At 49.7% G+C, this 17,093-nt stretch overlaps 1 protein-coding gene across 8 annotated transcripts in view; it reads right to left on the bottom strand.

Moving 5' to 3' along the window:
• The window catches only part of L3MBTL1 (L3MBTL histone methyl-lysine binding protein 1), a 38,192-nt gene that overhangs the window by 13,678 nt on the left and 7,421 nt on the right, over positions 1 to 17,093 (bottom strand). For all 8 annotated transcript variants that reach the window (XM_057529932.1, XM_057529933.1, XM_057529934.1 and 5 more), the window contains exons 5-16: positions 16,849 to 17,002; positions 16,582 to 16,717; positions 15,826 to 15,910; positions 7,765 to 7,853; positions 7,167 to 7,271; positions 6,160 to 6,295; positions 5,729 to 5,820; positions 4,318 to 4,469; positions 2,196 to 2,272; positions 1,547 to 1,632; positions 1,253 to 1,363; positions 661 to 775 (exon numbers count right to left, since the gene is read on the bottom strand). In XM_057529932.1, coding sequence (XP_057385915.1) covers positions 661 to 775; positions 1,253 to 1,363; positions 1,547 to 1,632; positions 2,196 to 2,272; positions 4,318 to 4,469; positions 5,729 to 5,820; positions 6,160 to 6,295; positions 7,167 to 7,271; positions 7,765 to 7,853; positions 15,826 to 15,910; positions 16,582 to 16,717; positions 16,849 to 17,002 — 1,338 coding nt within the window. The remainder of the gene's footprint in view (positions 1 to 660; positions 776 to 1,252; positions 1,364 to 1,546; positions 1,633 to 2,195; positions 2,273 to 4,317; positions 4,470 to 5,728; positions 5,821 to 6,159; positions 6,296 to 7,166; positions 7,272 to 7,764; positions 7,854 to 15,825; positions 15,911 to 16,581; positions 16,718 to 16,848; positions 17,003 to 17,093) is intronic.

Here is a 17,093-nt window from a genome sequence, read left to right as displayed (position 1 = left end):
GGGACACCGCTTCCTGGATGGATATGGATGTCAGCCCCTCTTGGGGGAATGAGGGCTTGGCTCTCATATACTTTGTGGAAACCTGCAGGCCATACTCTCTGAAAGGAGGAGAACCCTTGGGGAGATCAACTCAGAGCCGGTGTGGGCACAGCTGCCCCCGGAAGCCACATCAGGCAGATTTGCATGTTATTCTTGTTTCTCAGTTTTACCCCCAAGACTTTGGTGACGTTTTTTAGGCTCTGCCCGTGTGCAGAGAACAATCAAGAAGAATCAACACCACACGTGAAACAGATGTGGGTGACCTCTAACCCCTGCCTGCTTAGGGGAACAGGATTTGACTTAGGGAGCCACAGTGCCTTAGCAAACACAGCGCATGCTCTGTGTGGCTCTGCTACTCGCTGAGAGAACTCCCCAGGGGTACAACTACCTCCTAAGCATATGCTCCCAAGTGAGCTTGGCCCTTCACACCTCTGGCCCCAAACCCAGCGAAACTGGGGAGGCCAGAAGCACTGCTATGTGTAGCAGAGACCCCCGGGGTGGGGAGGATGAGGGACCCCAGAGCTCACTGTGGGCATGCTATGGAAGGCGGAGGGGTGCCAGAGCTCGGGGGCAGGGCCGGACATCAGGAGGAGAGGGTCAGAGTGCCCTGGGGGTACACACGGAGGGGAGGCTGCAGGGGATGCCCTGTCTTGGAGCACCAGCCCGCGGGGTGGAGGTCAGGGTGGTCGGCATCAATCCAGAAGTCATAGGCGTGACTCCAGCCGTCAAAGTGGAGCTGGGGAGGAAAGGCCCTTGGAGGTCAGGTGTTCCTCGTGGAGCCCAGCTCAGCCGGGAGGTCCTCCAGGCTCCAGGAGGCTCTCCCCATCCCTGGGGCCTGTCAGAAGCAAGATCCTGGATTGGAAGAACCAAGGGGCCAACCCCACAGTAATCTGTCTTGGCCACCACACTTCCCAAGGGTTTCACCCTTTAAGTTACCGGCATCTCCCATCAATCCTTGGATAGGACAAGGATTATTAGGCCCATTTTATAGGCTCAGAGAGGGGACGTGACTTACCCAGACTCACAAAAGTAAGTCCCAGATGAGGCCAGACTGAGACCCAAGATCTTCGGCCTCAAGTTTAGAGCTCTCTTCCCTGCAATGCACAGCCTCCCTCAAGTCTGGCTCATGCCATGCCCTTGACCTCAACTCAGCCTACAGAAGTCCTGCCCAATTGGCCTGTCCACTCTCCCAGCCCGAGGGGCCCAGAGCCACCTTTATCCGATGGTCCTCCACATCCTCCACGCTGGCCACACGAATTAGGGCTGGGTTCCTGCGGTCCACGGCCTCCAGTTTCATGTTGACCAGGAAGCTGTGCGGGGGTCGCTGCAGGGGGACAGCAGCCTTCAGGCCAAGGCCCAGCTCAGCAGAGCTGAATCCCCAAGAGGGGAGCCCAGGTGCTGTGCCTGGGGAAACCACAGCCAAAGGGGGAGGCCAGGGCCCCATCCTGGCTGGCCGAGGGCTCCTCGCCTTCCCGAGCTCAGCTCGGGGTGGGGAGAGATGACTCACCACCTTGAAGGCCCAGGCGGGCACGGCAGAGGCCCCAGTTTCTTCCAGATATTTCTCCCAACAGAAGCTGTCAGGGTCTGGGTAGTCTGGAGGAGAGGATGAGTGCAATGTCTAGGCACCCAGGTGTACTGGGGGAGCTCTCCCCTCCAAGCAGGACCAGGGGCATGGAAAGGACAAAGGCCCGTGGAGAGAAGTCCCCTGGCATCACCACAGCCTGCTCCTTGCAGGGGGCTCCTGAGGCAGAGGGGTGCCAAGCAGAAGCAAGCACACCACCTCACAGTTCACAGGGCTTTCTGGGAACCCTGGCCCCTAGCCCCCTCCTCAGCTATGTTGCTCCAGCCCCGGTCCCATCTGAACCCCTACGGCATGTGGGCCAGCGTAACACCCCGACAGGGAAGGATACACTTTCTTTGCTCTGGACTCCTGCTCCCTTGCTGAGGTGGGGGGTCATCTAACTTTCTTCCCTTCAACCTTAACAGAGTCAGGGTTTGACAGGCCTCTCCTAAGATCAGAGGGTTCTCAACTCCCAGGCAAAGAATCTAAGGCTCCAGGCCACATTTGTCCCCTCACCCTGCCCCCTAAAGACCCAGCTAATGAGATACTGGTAAGGGACCAGGGAGAGGGGGGTTGGCTCAGGCTGCAGGGTCACCTTGTGGAGGGGTGAGGGGCTTTCCTTGCTTCTGGCACCAGCCCACCGGGTGGATGTAGGGGCTGCTGGGATCACACCTGAAACGCAAGAATTATTCACCGTCCCAAGAATCAATCTTGTGAAAATGACTCTACTACCCAAAGCAATCTACAGATTCAATGCAATCCCTATCAAATTACCAATGGCATTTTTTACAGAACTAGAACAAAAAATCTTAAAATTTGTATGGAGACACAAAAGACCCCAAATAGCCAAAGTGGTCTTGAGGGAAAAAAATGGAGCTGGAGGAATCAGACTCCCTGACTTCGGACTATGCTACAAAGCTACAGTAATCAAGAAAATATGGTACTGGCACAAAAACAGAAACATAGATCAATGGAAGAAGATAGAAAGCCTAGAGATAAACCCACACACCTATGGTCAACTAATCTATGACAAAGGAGGCAAGGATATACAATGGAGAAAAGACAGTCTCTTCAATAAGTGGTGCTGGGAAAACTCGACAGCTACATGTAAAAGAATGAAATTAGAACACTCCCTAACACCATACACAAAAATAAACTCAAAATGGATTCGAGACCTAAATGTAAGACTGGACACTATAAAACTCTTAGAGGAAAACATAGGAAGAACACTCTTTGACATAAATCACAGCAAGATCTTTTGATCCACCTCCTAGAGTAATGGAAATAAAAACAAAAATAAACAAATGGGACCAATGAAACTTAAAAACTTTTGCAAAGCAAAGGAAACTACAAACAAGACAAAAAGACAACCCTCAGAATGGGAGAAAATATTTGCAAACGAATCAATGGAGAAAGGATTAATCTCCAAAAGATATAAACAGCTCATGCAGCTCAATATTAAAAAAACAAACAACCCAATCCAAAAATGGGCAGAAGACCTATATAGACATTTCTCCAAAGAAGACACACAGATGGTCAAGAAGCACGTGAAAAGTTGCTCAGCATCACTAATTATTAGAGAAATGAAAATCAAAACTACAATGAGGTATCACCTCACACCAGTTAGAATGGGCATCATCAGAAAATCTACAAACAACAAATGCTGGAGAGGGTGTGGAGAAAAGGGAACCCTCTTGCACTCTTGGTGGGAATGTAAATTGATACAGCCACTATGGAGAACAGTAAGGAGGTTCCTTAAAAAACTAAAAATAGAATTACCATATGACCCAGCAATCCCACTGCTGGGCATATACCCAGAGAAAACCATAATTCAAAAAGACACATGCACCCCAATGTTCATTGCAGCACTACAATAGCCAGGTCGTGGAAGCAACCTAAATGCCCATCGATAGACGAATGGATAAAGAAGATGTGGTACATATATACAATGGAATATTACTCAGCCATAAAAAGGAATGAAATTGGATCATTTGTAGAGACGTGGATGGATCTAGAGACTGTCAAACAGAGTGAAGTAAGTCAGAAAGAGAAAAACAAATATCATATATTAACACATATATGTGGAACCTAGAAAAACGGTACAGAGGAACCGGTTTGCAGGGCAGAAATAGAGACACAGATGTAGAGAACAAACGTACGGACACCAAGGGGGGAAAGCGTCGGGGTGGGGGTGGTGGTGGGATGAATTGGGAGATTGGGATTGACATGCATACACTAATATGTATAAAATGGAAAACTAATAAGAACCTGCTGTATTAAAAAATAAATAAAATAAAATTGAAAAAAAAAAGAATTATTCACTGTCCCAGATGAAACTTCGAGGTCCTAAATCTGCTGTCCTATGAGATCATGGCGACAGGGCACACCCTCATGTTACTTCTGGGTGAGAGTGAGACAGATGAGGTGAGAGAGTCAGAAAATTCCAACAGTAACTAAAAACTCTAACAGCACCTTAATATCTCAGTGACAATCATGGGTCACAGGGGTTTGCTCGTCTTAACCTTGGTACTTTTAGATGAAATATTTAATTGCCATCATAATTAATAAATGATGTAGATCAAATCCACAGGGCAGTCAATTGTCCCCCGAGCAATACGTCAGGGCTGGGCTGGGTCTACGTGAAGCCTCCCGCCCCCGCCATCCCCTCCCCACCCCCGTCCCCACCCCCCAGGGCCAAGTCTGGGTCCTCCCACTACCAGTAGTCGTAAGTGTCATCCCAGTTGTCAAAGTGCACCAGGAAGCGGCTGTCCACCACGTCGGTCACACTGGCCACACAGATGAGGGATGGGTTCATGCGGTCCACGGCCTCCAGCTTCATGCCCACCTGGAAGCCCAGGGGTGGGGGACTCTGGGGGCAAGAAGAGGGGCTGTCACGGCCAGGCCCAGGCTGGCTTGTGCTGGCCCAGGACCCGCCGGCAAAGGAAGAGGAGTAGGTTCCCTGGGGGTCGTGCCTGGCGGGTGGGCAGGGAGGAGGGCGGGAGAAAGAGGCTGAGAAAGAGGGTCCCTCCAGGGAAGAATCATAAACCCCAGCCCTGAGCCACTCAGGAATTTCTGGCCTCCAAGGGACTCTCAGAGGAAGCCTCACTGTGGCAGAAGATGAGTGACTAACACGAGGCTACACCCTCACCCAAAGAGTCTGCCAGGCTGAGCACAAGCCTCCCCTCCCCAGACAAGCCTGGCCCAGCCTGAGCTGAGGCAGGTGGGTCCACAGCGGGGTGGCGGAGAAAGAGGAGCTCACAGGTGAGGCAGGGAGCAGGGAGGGAGGGCAGGGAGGCACCTGCCACGTGTCGGGCATAAACTTCAAAAGCCATCACCTCCCTCAATCTTTACCACAGCCCTAGGGAGATGGGTATTATCACCCCCATTTTATAAATTAAGTGACTTGCCCAGGACCACAAAGCTGGTCAATGGTGGGGACAGGACCTAAACAGTTTGATTTAAAAATCTGCATCCCCCGTCACAATAGCTGGTAGAAGCCCACCGGTCACATGGGAACCTGTAAGTATGATCTCTGGGGCTGGACTGGGCCTGGGGGTACCTGCCCGTTCCTGGACAGCATGGTACAGCCCCTGGCCCATGGGGACCCTGGACTTTCCATATGGTAACAGTTGTACTGGGAGTTCCCTATATATCTCTCAAACCTTTTGCTTGGGATTAGGAGATATTTTAGCTGCAGGATAAAGTTGCCGGCTGCCTTGAACAGAGAGAAAGACAAGGGGTGAGTGTTGGAACCAAATGGGAAAGCCTCAATGTTGGTCAAAAGGTAGGAAAAAGCCACTACCAGAATAGAGGCTTGGACCTGACACCAAGAACTGCAGAGAAACCCAAGCCAAAAAGAAGAATGACACCTCAGTGCCCAGGCTCGGAGGGGGATGTGCGGAGGAGAGGATTTCAGCAGTAGGGAGGAGGGAGGGAACTGGGGGAACCCCGTAATCGGCTTCCTCCTCTGGCCCTGGGCCTGCCCAGTGGGCCCCTCCCATCTGGTGAGGACCAGAGCCCAGCTGGGGGCACCAGTAGATGAGTGCTTGTCTGCTGAGTCAGAGAGCCTGGCCGGCTGCAGTGACTCTATCCTGGGAGGCACATGTCTGCTCGCTCAGGGGCACTCACGTGGCTCTGGCTCACAAACAGGTGCTTGGGGGCAGCCTGGGTTCTTGTGCTGCGCAGGTAATGGCTCCAGCTGAACTCCTCCTCCTTGTAACCTAGGCCCCTCGGGGGGGAAGAACAGAGCACCGTGCAGACAGAGGCTGGGCCATGGCGTGCGCACCCCACACTGAAGCAGCAGAATCAGGCAGGCCTGAGGACTCCACAGGCCTCGAGAACCTGCCCAGGGAACCCCTGACGAAGCAGGACACAACCTAGGTGGGCGTCCGCTCAAAGGGCAAGGGCAAAGCAGAAGCCCTGGGGCCGAGGCATAGCAGGATGAGATGCAGAGAGGCTGACTGTGCAATGGGAACAGGGAAGGAGGTACCACCAGCAAGGGGTGGGGGCAGGTCTGGGAGGCTCACTGCCTCACTGGCACCAACCCAGCTAGGCCTTACCTTTGGGGGGCTGCAGCTTGTGCCCTGTCTTCTCAAACCAGCCAGCGGGATGAATGTCAGGGGAACTGGCATTGATCCAGAAGTCGTGGCACTCGGAATACCCATCGAAGTGCAGACGTAGGCGGTAGCCACACACCTGGCCCCATGAGGGGGAAGCACAGGGACGCCGATGCCAGCAGTTGTTGCACTCCCCTTCCCTCACCTCTCCTGGCCCGGCCTGGCGTCTCAGGGGCTCTGGTGCTAGCAGGTTCCCCACTCCACCCCTCCTCACCCCCAGGTTTCCCTGCATTCTGCACTTTGCCCCACACCCTCCCATCCTGCAATGAGGATGGTTCACATACTCATGAGCCCTGAGCTCTGGGCACAAGACAGGTAGATTCTAAGGTACTCTCTGGCCCCTTTGAACACTGGATAGACTCCCAAGGGCAGTGACCAAGGCTCAGGCCTGCTCAGGGCCCCCGGGGACCTTTCCTTCTGCTACTTTCTCTCACTGCTCAGACCTCAGCAAGCTGATGGCGGCTCCTTGAGCATGGCGCCCTTGAACGTGGCATTCCACGCCCCAGAGCTTCCGCTCGCTTTGCCTCTTGTGCCCGGAACATCCTATTCATTCACAGCTCATCTCTCGAGACTCAGCAACGGAGGCCCTTCCCCTCTGAAGCCGCTCCTGTTCCCTCAGTGCCCCCCTGGTCACATCTGTCATCACCCCTGCGGCTGTTGCTCTTTATCTGGCTGATTCCCACACAACTGTGAGCTCCTAAGAGGACAAGGACCTTGCTGGACTCGTGCCACCATCCCCGCCCTCAGGAGCGCTCCTCCTCAGTAACACCACCACCCCGACCCTTCGCCTGCTTTTTGTCTGTTTTTTAGCTTTCTGCGCGTTCCCCTCCCCTTTCCGAGGGCAGTGCAGTGCCCCCATCATCTGAGTCCAGGCCCTCCGTGCCCCCGGCTGGCTCCTTCAAGCCATCCTGAGAGGCGTCACCAGGATGGGGGTACCAGCCTCAGCTCACCTCAGCCACGGTGAGGATGAAGTACATGCTTGGGTGCTGAGGGTCAATGCCTTCCAACTTCATGCCCGGTTTGAAGCCATTCTTGTTATGGGTGACCGCCTGGTACTGTCAACGCACAGATGGAAAAAGGCCCAGCTTCCCTCCAGCCTTACCCTTGCTGAGTGGGCTTGGGGCAAAGGAACTGCCTTTGGGCTCCACCTGCCCAGTACTACCAAAGGGGTAACTTATTTGGGGATCTTTAGTGCAGGGATCCAAAGCAGGACAGACTAGCTCCTAGGTCCCTCGAAAAATGGATGTCAGGGCTCTCTCTTACCCAAGTCATGGAAAGATCAGAATTGATTAGAAAGCACCAGAATTCAAAAGTCTGCAGGCCCAGTGATGGGTGAGCCTGGGTCCCACTCCCCTATTTCTTCCCACCGAGGAAGCCCCTTTCGGTGAGCCCTTTTCTACTCTGGGCCCCTAACGAGTCTTTCCACCTTCCGTTCTGCAAGTCCTTTGATGGATGTCAGATGCAGAAAACACCAGAAGGCCTGAGTTTGGTGGTGAGTCCCTGGGCTGGGAAGACAAGCTCTTCCTAGGAGGAAAGTATGTGACTCACGTCCTGGAAGAGGCTGACGGGGGCAGTGATGGCCTCCTGCTCCTCAAGGTAGGATTCCCACGACCAGCCTTCCTTCTTCTCCCCTGAGGCTGTGGGCAGGAGACAGACAGGCTGACCCCTGGGCTGCTCCTCAAATACTATCTTCCAACCCCACTCTACCTGAACCTCCAAAACAAACTTGTGTCTGTGATTGCGTGCTGCCCTCTGGTCCCACTCAGCCATGAGGTGCCGCACACAGCGGGCTGTACCGAATTCTGTCCGTCCCGCCCCACCCCCCGGCCCACTGTCAGCAAAAGCACTTCGGATTAGGGAGTGACTAACAGAGGTTACAGAGTCTCAACCACAGAGGGACAAAGCTGCATGACAAATCCTGAGCCAGAGGACTTAATCACAGCACCACCTAAGCTCACCGGGAGAGAAGAGGAAAAAGAGAGATGGGAGGAAAACATGCAATGAGGAAGAAACAGAAGAGACTACACAGAAAGAAGAAACCCCCTTTTCCCGCTTCTTCTTCCTCTGAGCACTGACAGAGTCACGTAGAGACAAAATGTATGTACATGTGCTTGGCGTGCCCACAGAGTAGAGACTGATTCCGCACACACACCCCAGACATACACACAGAGTGCACACAAACACGCGCTCACACACACATACTTTGGTCAGAGCCTACAGCCCTCGGAGTCTCCAGGTCCTGGGGAGGGGGGAGCTGAATCCCCCTGTGGGACCTTCAATTTAGCCTGAGACGGAGTCCTGGCCTCCAACACAGAGGCGAAACATCCTTTAAAGACGGGAAAAGCTGGCAACATGTAAGGTAAGCTCCCAACGTCAGCCTGAAAAAATCTGCCACAATCAATTCATATCGCTCGGGTGAATAGCTCCAGCTTCTTCTAGAAACTTCCGTGCCTCAATTTTGTCATCTGTCAAATGCAGATCACTTTGTCTATCAGAGAGGGTCATCAGGAAGAGTAAGTGAGATGCTGTGAGTAAAAGAGCCTTTTGAAATACTGGATCCTTCCTAGGTCTCCACTAAGTCTGTCTGATCTGGATTCTCGCTCTGCCTAGCTCTGGCTCGCTTGGCTATTGCTCTGGGTCATTCTGCTGTGGAGTGGTTTGTCACTCAGGAAGAAGCTTTTTCCTTAATTGGAAACTACATGGCTCCTAGGAGCTGCCTAAGTTCACCAGTCACTCCACTGAAGCTTGAGATCCCAACCATCTAACCCAGATGGGCCAAAGCAGGTATTTTCTTCACCAACAGATCAACTAAGCCAGGAAACTCCGAGACTTCCACCGACACAGCAGCCTAGAGCACTGCTCTGCCAACTCCCCTTTGTCCTGAGTGAAACCTGGGTCACCCCTTAGAATAGCGGTCCCCACCTTTTAGGCACCAGGGACCGGGTTTCGTGGAAGACAATTTTTCCATGGAGGGGGGCGGGGGCGATGGTTCAGGTGGTAATGCGAGCGATGGCGGGGGGTAAGGGGAGTGGCAGATGAAGCTTCACTCGCTTGCCTGCCATTCACCTCCTGCTCTGCAGCCCAGTTCCTAGCAGGCCGAAGACCAGACCAGTACCGATCCACGGCCCGGGGGTTGGGGACCCCTGCCTTAGAACACATCACCCACTATGGTCCCTCAAGAAACTCTCACTGTTCCCACTCGGTCCTCATCTGGACTTACGGTGTAGGGGGAGGGGCAGGGAGGAGGCTTCAGGATGCCAGGCTTAGCATCACCTTGCTGTTTCTGGCCACTGGCATTCCACATCATCCTGCATAATACCTGTTTTTTCAAATCACCAGTACTATTTACCAATCCCTTTACAGCACCCAGTTCTCTGTGGATGACATCTTTCTTTTTGTCTCACTCTTCCCAAACTATAACACAAGCCAAGGAGCTGATGAGCTGTCAGATTTCTCATCTCAGGCACCTCGGCTCCGCCTTGGCTCTTTAATTCCAAGTTCATTTCTCTTTAGCCATACTCCAACATAGCCAAGCTCTAAGCCCCCCATGCCATAGTGGAGACCTCTGACGTCTTCACCTGCCATCCCTCACCCTCCCTTCCTTACCCTCCCATCCTCCCCGCCACTTCCCTCCCTGGGCCTTTATTACCTGGATTCTCTCATAGTCATAACACATAGCAAACACACAGTCTTTACAGCTTACCATCGCCCACCACTTCCTTCTACCTTAACCATTCCTTTTACCATGTAGGGGTACCTCCCATGCACCATGTCTGGTGCCAGAAACTGGGGGTACAGGGATGGTTCAGAGACTTCATATACATGGTCCCCTTTAATCCTAACATTGTCTGGACATGATAGGCAGGGCTGGTGGTAATCCTTCTCATAGATGAGAAAAGAGATTAAATGTAATCCACTAGAGAGAGGCCTGACCACTAAACCTTTTAGTAATGACTAGACTCCCTCCCTGACCAAGCCCCCAGCCTCCTCCAGTTTCCTGCATCCTTTTTCCATGGTGAACAACTGGCTGAAACTTTAGGTACATCCCCAAGCTCAAATGAGTCCCAAAGCTCCTGTGCATGTTTGTATAGTTTGTGTACCATACATAGGTGTCCAGCCAAGAGGGTGAATGGGGGCTGAAATCTAGCCTGGCTCCTTGCCAGGCCACGTGGCTTAGTCTGCTATGAAGACAGGTTGCCTTTTTCTAATTGGTCTGTTCCGGAGGGACACCTTTTTATAATGTGCACAAAGGCACCATATAGGCTGGCTGTAGCACCGATCCTCTCTTGATTTCCAGAAATGCTCTTTTGCTTATTTCTGCTCCCTTAGACTAGACGCCCCTGGCTAGCACTTTCTTAGCAGGGTCAGGCTGTCCAAAACCAAACTCGCAACTTCTCTGCCAAAGCTTCTGCCCCTCTCAGTATTCTCTATCCTAGTCAACAGCACCACACCATTCATCCAGTCATGCAAGCTGGAAGCTTGGAAGGGATCCTTTACGTTTCTTTTTTTACTCCCCAGGATTCTTTAGTGCCTGAGTCCTACTGATTCCAACTCCTAGCTATCTCTTGACTATATCTCCACGTCTCCATGTTCTCTGTCCTTCTTGTTTTGAACCTAGTCCTAGAGCCTCTTAATTTACTGTGCCTAAAACTCAATCTATTGCCAGGATATCTCTAAAATAAAAACTGGTTTGTTATGTTTTTGCTTTGAGGTCTTCAATGGCTTTGGATTTCCAATCAAAACCCAAAAATCCAAATACCTTTCCACACATACAAACCCCCTAGTGAACTAGCCTCATCCTGCATTTCCATGCCTCTGTGCCTTTGCACATACTGATCCCTCTGCCTCAGAGATTCTGTCCCCACCCTGTCCCATCCTCCTATCTTTTTCTCATCCTTCAAGACCCAGCCATATCTCTGGCACCTAGCACAGGGTTTTTACACAGAATAGATGCTCACCAAATGTTTGCTAAATGAATGACTAGAAGGATGGATGGATGCATGGATAAGTGGATTGAATTCACCAACCTACCCCGTAGAGCCTTCCTCGATTACATGAGGAGGTGTTTCTTCTTTGAAGGTCCTTTGTATCTACATACCTCTATTACAAAATAGCTCTCTCTGCAGCTAGACTGTGAGCTCTTTAAGGGCTGGTATTGTGTTTTGCTTACTCTGAACTCTTAGCATCTAGCCCAGTGCCTGATACATGGTAGGCACTTAGTGTTTGTTAAACAAAAGCACAATAATGGAAATACTACATATCAAAAACTGTGTGGGGATGTAATGTACAGCACAGTGACTATAGTTAATAACACTGTATTGTAGGGACTTCCCTGGTGGTCCAGTGGTAAAGAACTTGCCTTCCAATGCAGGGGGCCTGGGTTTGATCCCTGGTCGGGGAATTAAGATCCCACATGCCACGGGGCAACTAAGCCTGCCCGCCTCAACAAGAGACCCCACGTGCCACAAACTACACAGCCCACACGCCCTGGAGCCCGCGCGCCACAACTAGAAAGAGAAAACCCGCAAGCCACAACTAGAGAGAAGCCCCATGCCTCAACGAAGAGCCTGCGCCACCGTGAAACATCCCACATGCCTCAACTAAGACCCGACGCAGCCAAAAAAAATAAAGAAAAAAATCAAAACACTGTACTGTATATTTGAAAGTTGCTAAGAGAGTAGATCTCAAAAGCTCTCATTACAAGAAAAAGAATTCTAACTATGTGTGGTGATGGGTGTTAACTAGACTTATTGTGGTCATCATTTCACAATATATACAAATATCGAATCATTAGGTTGTACATCTGAAACTAATATCTCAATTAAAAAAAAAAAAAAACCTCTGTGAAATGCAGCCAAAGGAGTATTTAGAGGGAAATGACAGCCATAAATGAACATATTAAAAAGAAAGAAGGCTGAAATTAATTAAATCTGAAAATTAAAATTAATCTGTCTCATGAAGTTAGAAAAAGAAAAGTAAAATAAGCCCAAAGAAAATCAAAGAAAGGAAATAAAAAAGAAAAGACAAATAAAATTAATAAGGCTCTGGCCAGACTGATTAAGAATCTTTGGGAAAAAAAAAAAAGAATCTTTGGAAGGGGGTAAGGGGAAAGGGGAGATGTTGGTCAAAGGATACAAACTTTCAGTTATAAGATTAATAAATTCTGGGGACCTAATGTATAGCATAGTGATTAGAGTTAATAATGCTGTATTATATACTTGAAAGTGGCTAAGAGAGTAGATCTCAAATGTTCTCACCATAAAAAAGAAATGGTAATTATGTAATGTGAACAGGTAATGCTATGGTGGTGATCATTTTGCAATATATGAATATATCAAATCAACATGTTGTACACCTTAAACTTACACAATGTTGCAAGACAATTATATCTCAATAAAGCTGGGGAAAAAAAGAAACAAAGAGAGAAGGCACACATAATAATAGGAGAAATTTTAAAAGGGATAACACTACATATCCTGCAGACTTCAAAAAGATAAAAGGGATATTATGAAGAACTTTAACATTCTTTTGACGAATTCCCTTCTTAATCACCCAGTCTTAAGCCTACTTCTACACATTAATGAAATTGCTCTCTTGAGTCACCAGGGCCACAATCCAATGATCTTGTCTTATTACTCAACTCTCTTGATCTCCATGTGCTACCAGCCACCTGTTCCATCTCAGCCTTTCCTTCTTGCTCTACTTTCTTGGCTGTATCTTCCACCTCTTCTACTTCCATTACCGGTTTTTCTTTCTCCCACCCTAACCCTGCTCATTAATGGTGGATCCCTAGGAATCAATATAGTACTTCCCTCCCATCTTCTCTCTGGAAGCTTCTTCAGCATGGCTTCAGTTTTTTCAGTAGAGATAATTCCCAAATTAATGGTTCTAGCCAGACCTTCCACTGGAAGGTCAACAGGAAAGACAAAAAAATGTAAAGAGAAGAACAGAACACCATGGTTCAAGAACAACCGATGACAAGCAGTCATCAGGATGCCACCACTGGCTGGGTCTTTTCATTTCAAATTGCTACAGATACATCTCTGTATTTATCTACTTCTTATAGAGCATGGTTTGCCAATTCTTAATCAGTTCATTTTAAGACAGAATGCTTAATGAAGAGCCCGTTACTTGTGTTCCAAAAGTATAAGGGATCTGTGCCTGGACCAAACTCAAGAGGCTGGGCTCCATAACGCTGTGCTCTACTGTTTATCCAGCCCTCAGTTTCTACGGAGTATAAATGGACTCTTTTCAAAATCTAATGAAAGCCATGGACCACCTCCCCAGGAAAATGAGCAATTCACAGAATTTTGCATGTAAATTTAAGAGGGCACTGCTGCAAGAGGCATACTGATCAATGTCTTGTACTGAATCACACACTTAATATTCACAACTTGTTCCCCAACTCTGCATGGCACTCCTTGTATTTTGATAGGAAATGTGTTTCTTATAGCCAATTTGAAAACGGCAAGGATCTGAATAAATATTTCTCCAAAGAGAATATATAAATGGCCAACAAGCATAAGAAAAGATGTTCAACATCATTAGCCATCAGGGAAATGCAAATCAAAACCACAAGGAGAGGAACTTCCCTGGTGGTGCAGTGGTTAAGAATCTGCCTGCCAAAGCAGGGGACATGGGTTCAAGCCCTGGTCTGGGAAGATCCCACATACCGTGGAGCAACTAAGCCCGTGCACCGCAACTATTGAGCCTGTGCTCTAGAGCCTGTGAGCCACAACTACTGAGACCACGTGCCACAACTACTGAAGCCCACGCACCTAGAGCCCGTGCTTCGCAACAAGAGAAGCCACCACAATGAGAAGCCCACGCACCACAACAAAGAGTAGCCCCTGCTCGCCGCAACTAGAGAAAGCCTGCAGGCAGCAACAAAGACCCAACGCAGCCAAAAAATAAATAAATAAATAAATAAATAAATTTAAAAAAAGAAAATGATGCTTCACACAAAACAATTGAAAAGGTGAAGGAAATATATGGGAGAGAAGGCTGAGTGTGTGTACATGAGTTACATGGTTCTAACTCTTAAACTATTGGAACATTACATCAGGACTAGATACGTCAGGTCTTTAGAACATGAATCCAATAGGGTAGCCATCAAACTGCCAAACAGAATGTAGATAAAATACAGATTATCCACACACACAGGACATGCAAGCAGCCCTGCCACCTCCACCCCTACCCCCAGATTCTTCTCCCAAAAGATCCCATAAATGAGTGGAAAAAGATTTTAGCCATAAATGCAAACTTCTGTCTACTGATAAAGTTTCTTCCCTTGAAAAAAGGCAGAAGGGAGAAAATATCCAGAAACCAATGCCACACTAATGTTCACAGTTGAGATGGTGAAATGTATGAATCAAAAGATAACTTTAGACTGGCCAACAGGACCCAGCTAAAAAAATGCTGGTTTAAGAATGTATTTCTGGGGAGGGAATTCCCTGGAGACCCAGTGGTTAGGACTCCGTGCTCTCACTGCCGATGGCCCAGCTTCGATCCCTGGTCGGGCAACTAAGATCCCACAAGCCAAGCGGTGCGGCCCCAAGAAACAAAAAAAGAATGTATTTCCTTAAGAAAGATAGAGCAGTTGAGCCAACAGTAGTTAGACACTAACTCCTTCCTCTATTTAAGACTTGAGATGCCATAAACCAATGACAGCTAAGACTTTGGCTTCTGATGTGACAGCCTCGGGTGAGAGAGAGAGCGGTGGAAATCTGGTTTGGCTATGATGGGCAAAATACGGAATAGGCCCTATAGAGTTCAGAGCCCTGAACACAGATTGCGCTCCTCTGTACGGCACTGGATCCATCAAGGCAGAATGATGCCCTAGAACTGACCTCGCTCTCTGGTTCTCTCTGGGACAGGAAAGACACTGACTCATGCAACCGAGCCATGGTCCAAGAGGAAGCACCAACATACAACTCCTCCATTCATCCACTGAACAAACATTTATTGAGAGTGTACTCCACACCAGCCTCTGGACTAAGGACCAGGGATACAAATGCTTAGTAGAAGAGATTCGGTTTTGAGGGAGGAAGACAGACATTGCTACCCAGTATCTAGGTGATTATAAGTGTGACAAATGTTACTTGGCTCCAGTTGGCTGTTGTCACATGGCAATGTGGAGATGGTAATGGAGAAGACCTGAGGGCCAGAGCTAACTATGAATGACCTTTGTTCCATTTTTCTTAGAACTGAAGGGTCAGAATGGGGGCCCAGATAGCAAGGTCAGACCAATGACCAGTACGGACTTGCTCACACCACCAAAGGGAAGCAATACCACACGGTGCCATTAAAGGCTGCTCAAGTCTTTGGATTTTTGCTCAAGTCTTTGGATATTGTGAGGCCTACTCACAACTGGATAAAAGAGGATAAACAAACACACGATATAACCCCCAAGAACACACATATACTGATGCACAAACCAAAAACACTGTCTCTCTCTCTCTCTCTCTCATTCTCTCTGTCACACACATGCTAACTTATGGTCATCTGTATATGTACAACACACCATCACAATGGTAACCCACACTCCCAGCCTCACACTTCCAAAGGTGTATACACACATGAATAGAATATATACACAGGCCATCATACCAGGCTGGCTGCTGTTCCACTCCTCACTTTCTGGGGTGCTAGTGGTGGGTTGTCCCTCTGGATCCTTTCCTTCTTCTTGCTTCTCCTGTGGAAGGCAAGCCAGATCCCAGCTTCCTGTCCTCATGGATGGGCGTGAAGCCTCAGCCTCTATTCCTGGCCCCTGCCTAGCTCTCTGGTCACATGGTGTTCTTCCCCAAACAGATGGATATTCTTCTAGGCTACCAGCAGGAACACAGCTCTGGCAGACAGTCCCTTACCACATGGGCACAGACTCACATTAGCACACCCCCCCCTAGTTACACAGACTGACTGCAATTCTCCTCATTCCCAGGTGGGGAAACTGAGGACACAAATACTTGCCCTGTGCCAATTTTGCCTGCCCAGTGGAACTTTCATGCTCTGTCTCTTCCAGCTTCTCTGCAACTAGAGCCCTGTGCTCCCTGGCCTCTGGCTCAGAGATGGGGCTCCAGTGATGAAGCTTTCCATCTGCCTGCACATCTACTTGGTTACTGATTCATGTCAATGTGACTTAGCCCTGCCACTAGACTGAGATGGGAGCTCTAGAAAAACAGAAGAGTGGTTTATTTCCCTCCAACCAAGTACAGGATCTGACTCAGGATGGGACCCCAAAATATGATGAGTGAGTCATTATGTGTCTTCTCTAGCCCAGCCCCATGATCTGGATTAATGGAGGGGATAGTGGAATTGAGGTATAGCCTCTAGCCTCCCCCTACCCTCCCCATGCCCTCTTCCTACCATGGCCTCCGGGTCCGACTCCTCCTCAGATAGGCTCTGATATTCCCTGTGCTTCCTTTTCTTCATGGGTTTGAGGAGCTCAGAAGCGCTGGTGCAGGAGTTGTTCTGGCCTGAAGAGTTCTCCACTATGACTGACCTGAGGGAGGGGCAGCCTGAGGGAAAGAACTACCCACCCTGCACCATCCACACCCTCTCCTAAGCCCTGAACAGGCGTGGGGCTTTGAGGCCCGAAGGCAGAGAAGAAGAGGTGAATTCCCTCCCCCTTACCGCTCCTGGAACAGCTGGGGGCAGCCATCATTGGCGGCACCAGGATCTGGACCAGCGCCTTGCTGAGGCCCACACGCCTGGCACTGGCAGGTGCCATCATCCTCCTCTGGCGGGTCCTGAGGGTTATCTTCTGGAGGGTCCTGGGGGAGGTCTTCTGCAGGGGGCCAAAAGGGTCTCAGGCCTCCCACCCATCACTTCCACACTCAGGCTCCGCCCACCTCGGAGCCCACGCTTGGCCTCCCCTT

The sequence above is a fragment of the Balaenoptera acutorostrata genome, chromosome 15 (assembly GCF_949987535.1).
Source record: "Balaenoptera acutorostrata chromosome 15, mBalAcu1.1, whole genome shotgun sequence".
Classification (NCBI taxonomy): domain Eukaryota; kingdom Metazoa; phylum Chordata; class Mammalia; order Artiodactyla; family Balaenopteridae; genus Balaenoptera; species Balaenoptera acutorostrata.
The sequence above is the reverse complement of the archived record's forward strand: the minus strand, read 5'-3'. Positions and strand labels throughout refer to the sequence as shown.